The 7,648-nt window shown below is 41.6% G+C and overlaps 2 protein-coding genes across 2 annotated transcripts; both read right to left on the bottom strand.

Moving 5' to 3' along the window:
* Nucleotides 1-866: 866 nt before the first annotated feature.
* On the bottom strand, nucleotides 867-2,067 carry her12 (hairy-related 12). The gene is made up of 2 exons (XM_032521185.1): nucleotides 1,954-2,067; nucleotides 867-1,822 (listed from the first exon to the last, which is right to left on the bottom strand). The coding sequence occupies exons 1-2, from the start codon at nucleotides 2,020-2,022 to the stop codon at nucleotides 1,412-1,414; spliced, it is 480 nt and encodes a 159-aa protein (XP_032377076.1). The 5' UTR covers nucleotides 2,023-2,067; the 3' UTR covers nucleotides 867-1,411.
* A 3,953-nt stretch (nucleotides 2,068-6,020) lies between these two features.
* On the bottom strand, nucleotides 6,021-7,569 carry LOC116693028 (transcription factor HES-5). The gene is made up of 2 exons (XM_032521701.1): nucleotides 7,294-7,569; nucleotides 6,021-7,184 (listed from the first exon to the last, which is right to left on the bottom strand). The coding sequence occupies exons 1-2, from the start codon at nucleotides 7,552-7,554 to the stop codon at nucleotides 6,756-6,758; spliced, it is 690 nt and encodes a 229-aa protein (XP_032377592.1). The 5' UTR covers nucleotides 7,555-7,569; the 3' UTR covers nucleotides 6,021-6,755.
* Nucleotides 7,570-7,648: the final 79 nt, after the last annotated feature.

The raw sequence follows: 7,648 nt of genomic DNA, 5'->3' as shown, positions 1-7,648 counted from the left end.
GTGTGTGTGTGTGTGTGTGTATGTGAGAGTGTGTGTGTGTGTGTGTGTGCGTGTGTGTTTCATCTGATATGATTCATGTGTTATTGGATGCTTTTTTTAAGAAGTGCCATCTGGGAGCTCTTAGATAAATGCGGATAAAATTCATATTGCCATGTGTAAATCTATAAATTCCAACTTATATTTTTTTAGTTTTCAATCAAAAATATTATTTTTACACAAGGCCAGTCAAAATTATGCTTTTGTTTCAATGCATAAACATTTTTTACAATTTCCTGTGGGATGAGCTCTGTATTTAATACAGTTTGTAAAATTCAAATAAATGCTGTCACGTTTTGTTATTTATAAGGTTTAAATCAAAGGAGGGAATGTCTATATTACAGTGACAGTTCAAGACCATTTCAAATGGAGGGGCCAAGGTGGGGCCACATGCAATTTTAGGGTCCCTAATAATGAAAGAAAAAGCAGTACTACTTACTACCAACCCTCCATAAATTTGGTTCTGCAAAAGACTAACGATAAACATATAACAACAAACACAAGAATGATCATTCAGTTTTAACCTACATTTATTTTTTCCCCTCTCCCTCCCAAAAACTGCCACTGCTATACCAATATTTTTGGTCAAAGCATAACTTTTAACCTGCATATCATGTATGTGGAAACATCCTGATAGTTCCTGGGCCAAACATTACATGATCTTCTCCAAAGTAAAGACAAGCTTATACAGTTTTAAAAAAAGGTTCATAATGATAATTGGCCAAAAATTGTAAAGTTATTGTTAATGTAATGCCTTTATATTCTCAAATAAAAATACAAATATTAATGCCTAGTTCATTAAATTCACAATCTGGAACCAGTGTTTTTTTTAATGATTGTATCTTTTATTGTTAATTGTCATAAAAATGTTTGAAATGCGTTTTAAGAGCCTAAATGTGAAAGCAGAACAGCAACATCAACACAAATGTTTATATGTGCATCAACTTGCACAAACACACCAACACACACACCTTTATCATCATCCTCATGATCCTCATCCTCACATACAATTTGGCATAGACAACTCAAAACCCAAGAGAAATATTCTCAACAGCAGCTGTCAGTATAAGTATGGCAGATACTGTTACATCAAGCAGTCCAAAGATCAACTCCACTGGAGTATACAGTCATTTCACAAGATTTGACAAAACCATTATCACTCAAAATCAACTTTCAGCTTTAAACACAACTGAAGAGCAAACATCAAATGTGAATCAAAGTCAAAGCAGGACAACCTTCAAATAAGTGAGAGCCTTTGCTTTTACTACTTGTCCATCAATGTGATGAGACAATAATTAAACCCATTATGAATGAGCAGGCTGGAAACATATTTCCTACATAGTGAGGGAAAGCCCCCTCAGGTCTCTGATAGTCTCTACCAAGGCCTCCAAACAGGGCCTCTGCTGCTGCTGTCCTGCAGCATGGTGGGCCTGAGGGAGGAGCAGACTTGGGAGGGGCTGCTGGCTCTCTGGGTCTGATGGAGCTGCTGCTCCTGCTGCTGGAGGACCTGCAGAGATGTGACAGAGTTCTCTGCGTTGGATCCAGCAGACAGGAAGTGCACTGAGTCCCTCCAGCAGTGAGAGTAGCCTTGGTTGTAGTCGCTCTGACAGGGGCCTGGCTGCAGCTGCTGCCTCAGGAAGCTCACAGTCATCTCCAGGATGTCGGCTTTCTCCAGCTTGGAGTTGGGCTCCTGCTTGTGGAACTCCTTCTCCAGAATGATCTTGAGTTGTTCGATGCAGCTGTTAATGCGATCTCTGCGCATTTTCTCCACAGCAGGTTTTCTCAACTGGGAAATAAGCGATAGGTATAGGTAAGTTCAAGAGTAAGTTCATGGCTCAAATCGGCAATAAACACACACACACACATTCCTACTGTACAAGCTGTTGCAAATCCCTTCAAATTCCCTCCAGTACTCACTTTGATGTTGTCTTTCTCAGAGATCCTGATGTGGTGAATAGAGGTGTAGCCGATGGGGCAGGGAGCCATGTCTGTGCAGGTGAAGTCAGCAGCTTCTTATGGACTGCAGTGTTTAGCTCTGATGTCCCTGGAGGGACTGCCCCTCATTTTATAGTGAGACATTAGCATAACAAAGCCATGTGGCTCAGGCAGGGCTGGGGTTCCCACACTCTGACCAGTGGGACTCCCAGCACAACAATGGGAGACATGTCAATAACTCAGAGAGCATGTATCTGTGCGAGGCATGTTTCCCAAGATAAGCAACAGGTAATTAACATGTTATCAAGCGGTCATGTGAGATTTAATCATAGACTGAAGGTCCAAATTACATTTTTGAGATGCAAAATAAGGCGAAGTGATGCGCACAAAAGTGAGCATCTTCAAAGGGGGTTACTGCAATAAAGAACCAAATGCTTCACTGCAATAAAACAATATAAGCTGAACGCTTTCATTTTCTCTTCAAAGAAAGCTTCCCTTCCTCCAAAAAGCATTTTGGTAGCAGACTGGGGCATTTGGACAACACAAAAATGTTTTCAGAAGAACAGGTGACTCTTTCTTTGGTCACAGGTTCCCCCTGAGTTAGGCTTTTTACGTTTTTTACGTGTAAAATAAGTAAGATGAAGTGAAAGAGTAGTGAGGTCACCAACTCCAGAGAGCGTCAATGACGTTCACAGACGTCTGTCTGCATCAATTGGATGCAGATGAAACATTTCATTTCCCACCTGTTGCTTTTCCAGCTTTACACGCGCTGCTTAACGTTACATTTCACCTTCACTCTCGAAAACGCCAGTTTCCCACAGCAGTAACGTGTGAAGAAAGACTGCACTAATCTGAAGAGACTGATCAAAGGCTACTGCTGACTCGCGTGTGAAAGCAGGCAAGTGGCGCACTTTCTCGGCGGCGCGAGTCGACGACCGCGTGCTGGCCGGAGGTGCGGTTAAGGGCAACAAAAGATCTCGTGTGCACAGCATGACTTTTAGATTTAGTTTGTTATGGTCCTCGTTAAGAACAAACAAGGACGGGGGCGAAATTAACCATTTTTTATCTGAGTCCATGCAGAAAGACTAAACTGACATCATGTTTTTTTAGATTAAATACATCACACTCAGAGAGAAAGAAGCCATGCACATTTGATTTCTAATAATTTAAGCCGTGTACAAGGAGAATTGACAAGAGTCATATGTTGGCCTACATGGACCTGGAAACAAGTCATGAATACGATTTTATTTATGAGACTTTATAGGTCTTTTACTTAACCAAAATATACTCCTTAACACCGCTGTCAGTGTTAATGAGAGGAGATGTGACACCTGTAAATGGGTGCATCCCTCATTGAGACTGTTTATTATTAATATATTACTAATATTAATTATTAGTTGAATAATTGATTTGTAAAAGAACTGTCAGTTATTTGGAAAATTACATTAACATTTTTTTATAAAGGCACTTTCACAAGTTATGAAGATTTAATTCATTTAGTGTCATGTCTTGTGATGCTTTTTATTTAGACAACAATTCACATTTAATTAGGTAAAACAAATGAAATCTGGATTATTGTTGTTATTTCTCACATATTAGTCACTGAGTTCTGCTGAAAAACTGTACGCAACCTTTCATCATAAGTTCTTGTCTAATGTTCTCTGTGGGACTGAAAAACCATGTGTCAAATTAGTGTCAAGTTAATAGCATTACGAGCGGGTTGGCAGTGTGCCTCTAAGGGCCCCCATCACTGGCTGGCCCCAGATGTGAAGCCGGCCTTGTGGGTGCAGTGTGAGTAGTCCCGTCTCCCTAGTTTCCCACAAGTCCCCAACATCAGGGTAAATGAGCTACAAAAGCCATGCCGTTCCTCAATGCTCCACTAGGAATGTTAATTGATCTTTTGTTGCAGGACAAACAGAAACTCTGTGTCTCGGTCCATCTGGGGAAAACTAGTCAACTGACTTCACTGCCTGGCACAGAGCAGTCTGTCTGCCCGGAGTCTGTGTTGACTCTTTTAATTCAAGGTTTCAGACACCCATCTACAATATCTCAAAGTAGAAATGCCACAACAGAAATACAACACCATACAAATATATACAACCTGACACTACAGATGTGTAACAAATGAAATGGAAGGTATTTCAAAGTGCTTTACTGATTTGAAAATCTGCAAAAGACAATGAAAAGGAAAACAAACTTGAAATAGAAAACCAAATGATACAAATATTTGAATGAGGAACCAGCATCTTGCAATCATACGGTACACCGGCACGTGAGTAAATACAGTACGTAGTTACTTTCTCTTATGTCTGTAGCTCTCATCTTTGCAGCATTAAAAGCACAGAAACTGTAAAGTCTCGTCCATGTTGGGCTTTATTATCTGTCCCCTCCATTGATTTCATTGTAGACATGTTTGTGTGAATTTGTGCCTCCTCTGAAAGTTAGTGTGCACTACACGGCTGCTGGGGGGTCTTTGTCTACAAGTGTGTGTGAAGACGAGTTCCCCTCCCACCAGCAGCCTGAGAGCTCTGAATTCCTGCCATAAAGTCTCGCCCATCGCTCAGACCTGCGGCGGCGCAGAGCGGCTTCCCATCAGCCATCTCTCTGTGAGTGTGATATCTCCCGTTTCCCACACTCTGTGCCTATTCACTGGCCCTGAGACGGGAACAATAGAAGTGTGTCTTGTTACACATCACATTAGCTACGGCGTTTGATCTTCTGTTGAAGAGGGAGGGGAGGTAGCTTCAGCCAGACCATCTGGCCTGGCCAACTAGACCCTGAGAAAGTCCCAGGCATGCCACATTCTCCATAACTTTTGCACACACAAATAGTTGTGAAAGACTTTTGTGGCACTTGAGACATAATTCAAGCAGGAGACAGCGTGCCACAGCCAGCACAACACAAGTGGGTGACATGTGGGGGTGTCCCCCCAGTTTTTCCATTTTTTGAACACCTGTGCACCAGTAAGCTCAGAGAAGAGGAATATTTAATGATCCCTGTGGGAAATACTGTGGAAAATAGTAAGGTGAAAGTCAGTGAAGTAAAAACCTGAATAGCATTACTCATATTTCTACATTGTTTAAAACTCATTGTTGGGTGGCCAGATAGCTTAGTTGCTAGAGCGACCATCCATGTATAGAGGTTTACTCCTCGATGCAGTGGGCCAGGGTTTGACTCCAACATGTGTCCCTTTGCTGCATATCATCCCCCCTCTCTCTCCCCTTTAATATCTTCAGCCGTCCTGTCAAAAATGAAGGCTGAAAATGCCCCAAAAATATATTTAAAAAAAACTCATTGTAGTTAAATCAGGTCCTTATGATATATTTAACTAAAAATGAATAATCTGCACTTCGAGCAAATCACTAAACACACATTCACATCAATTAACTATAGGAAGACCATTATTTTAAATGCAGTTTAAATGTGCAGCACAACTGTTCAGCTCTTAATAATAAACCACTCAATACCTGTAGAAATGATGATGTTGCATTTGCTTTGGTACCAGAAAAAAATAAAAATGTGTTCTCCTTTGCACAAGTATACTGAAAAATTTGGGCTTTCTCCCATTCTTGAAATGATTCTTTAAAACATACAATGCAAAGTGTGTGCACTGTTAAAATATGAACCCACTGAAGAATGGGGCCTATACGGCAACAAAGTGAATATGCAGAGTTAGAGTAAATTATGAATACCTGACGATGTAGCACATGTTTTAGGATTATCCAAGAAGACTGCTACAGGAATCGAAACTTGATTTATGTATTGTTGAGCAAGGCATAGTAGTGAAGGTGATGTTAGTTTAATGCTGTGCTGAGAAACTCTCTGGTGTGACTTGCAATAAGTGTGTGGTCCTAAACGGAGTTATTGCCAAAATGTTGACCAGAACATATGTGCGCTTCTATATACAGGAATTTGTTCATTATTCATTCAATCATTCAAGACTTACTGTTGGCACTAACACACAAACAAACTTTCTGATGTATGTTTTTATGTGTAGGTTGTCCTCTGACACTCGGTCAGCAATGAGAAAAGTAAAGAAACTACTATTGTTTATGTTTGCAAAACTTCATGTGAAGTTTTCCATTTATTTTCCAAGTTCAAAGGCAAACTTCTCAAGGAAGCAATTTAACAGATTCTTTCATTGAAGATTGATGGCCACATAAAATGCCTTTATAAAAGGTATTCACTTAAAGATGAAAAAACATCCATCATGAACATTACAACAGTTAACAGTCCTTGTTGTAAATGGTTACACATAGTAATAATCAAGAATAATCATAAGAAGATTTACAGTAAAGAGGATCCATGGGATCCATTTATGGGATGTTGTTGATTCATCAACAACAAGCTGATGGAATGTATCAGTCAGTGATACTCGGTACCAAAGATAGTGACTAATTTAAAACACAGAAATCAAACAGTGTCTCAGACACTTAAATAGTTTCAACCCAACATAGGTGGTACAACAAGATCATTCAGTGATGTTTGCAAAACAAACAAACTAAAGTTGTCTTTCCCCAACAGGAACATTTAACACAATCACAGAGGAAGCACTTTAAATTATAAAGTGTATAATGTGCATACACATGGTGTACATGTTCAGTAAAACCTGAATCATTTCAGTCCTTCCAAAGGAATACTGGCACGTTGTGCCCTTTTTCGCCCTACTAGTAAAACACTCAACAATATAAAACAGACTTCAGTGAGTCTTCAACTTTCTGTCCATGACGTTCACAGACGTAGTTCTCTCTCTCTCTCTGTGTGGAGGTGATGCTGCCTCCATCCTACCAGGGCCTCCACAGAGCACTGCTGGCCTGACCCTTGCTGGAGCTGACCTGATGGAGAGGAGAGCCAGGAGGGGACAGGATGCAGGGACTGTGGCTGGACCCCTGCAAGCCCTGGAAGTGGCTGAGCAGCCGTCGATGGGCCTGAGTCTGGACCTCACAGTGGGACAGGAAGCTGACGGCCTCCTGCACGCAGCGGGAGTAGCCGTCGCTGCCCGTCATCAGGCCAGAGGTTGCGCTGGTCTGATGCTGCTGCTTCTGCTGCTGCCAGCATCTCAGATAGGACACGGCCATCTCCAATATGTCCGCCTTCTCTTGCTTAGAGTCGGGTTGCTGCTTGAGGAACTCAGGACCCAGCAGGGATTTCAGCTGCTCGATGCAAGTGTTGATACGGTCTCTGCGAAGTTTCTCCACCATTGGCTTTCTCAGCTGAAGAAAGAGAAAAAAGAACCATTTAGAATATAAAATCAAATCTTTACATATTATGTGAACACTATTCAACAAGGGAGTTAGGTGACTTTATAGAAATCTAATTTACCTTGTGAGCAGGAGTCAGGTGTTCCTTAGGATAGCTTGCTTGTCCAAAAACAGTGGGCGCCATAGCTGTAGAGTTAGAGCGTTCCTGCTCAGTGCGAAGAGCCAGTTGAATCTGAGCTGCCTTCTTCTCTGCCTCTGCCCTGTATTTATACACCCAAATCTCCATATGAATGTGTGGGTCTTGGGCTTGTTGGAGTTTCTCACAGTCCACCAGCCAATGAGAGCGCTGGGAAGGGCTTTGAGGAACGCAGGGCTGCCACATGCTCAATGAAGTGTTTATAGCCGTAGGGACAATGAGTGTGTCTCCGGGGAGCAGGTGGAGGAATAGACTGCGAGAGAAAGAGCCCCGGGGTAGG

The sequence above is a fragment of the Etheostoma spectabile genome, chromosome 7 (genome assembly GCF_008692095.1).
Source record: "Etheostoma spectabile isolate EspeVRDwgs_2016 chromosome 7, UIUC_Espe_1.0, whole genome shotgun sequence".
Classification (NCBI taxonomy): Eukaryota; Metazoa; Chordata; class Actinopteri; order Perciformes; family Percidae; genus Etheostoma; species Etheostoma spectabile.
The sequence above is the reverse complement of the archived record's forward strand: the minus strand, read 5'-3'. Positions and strand labels throughout refer to the sequence as shown.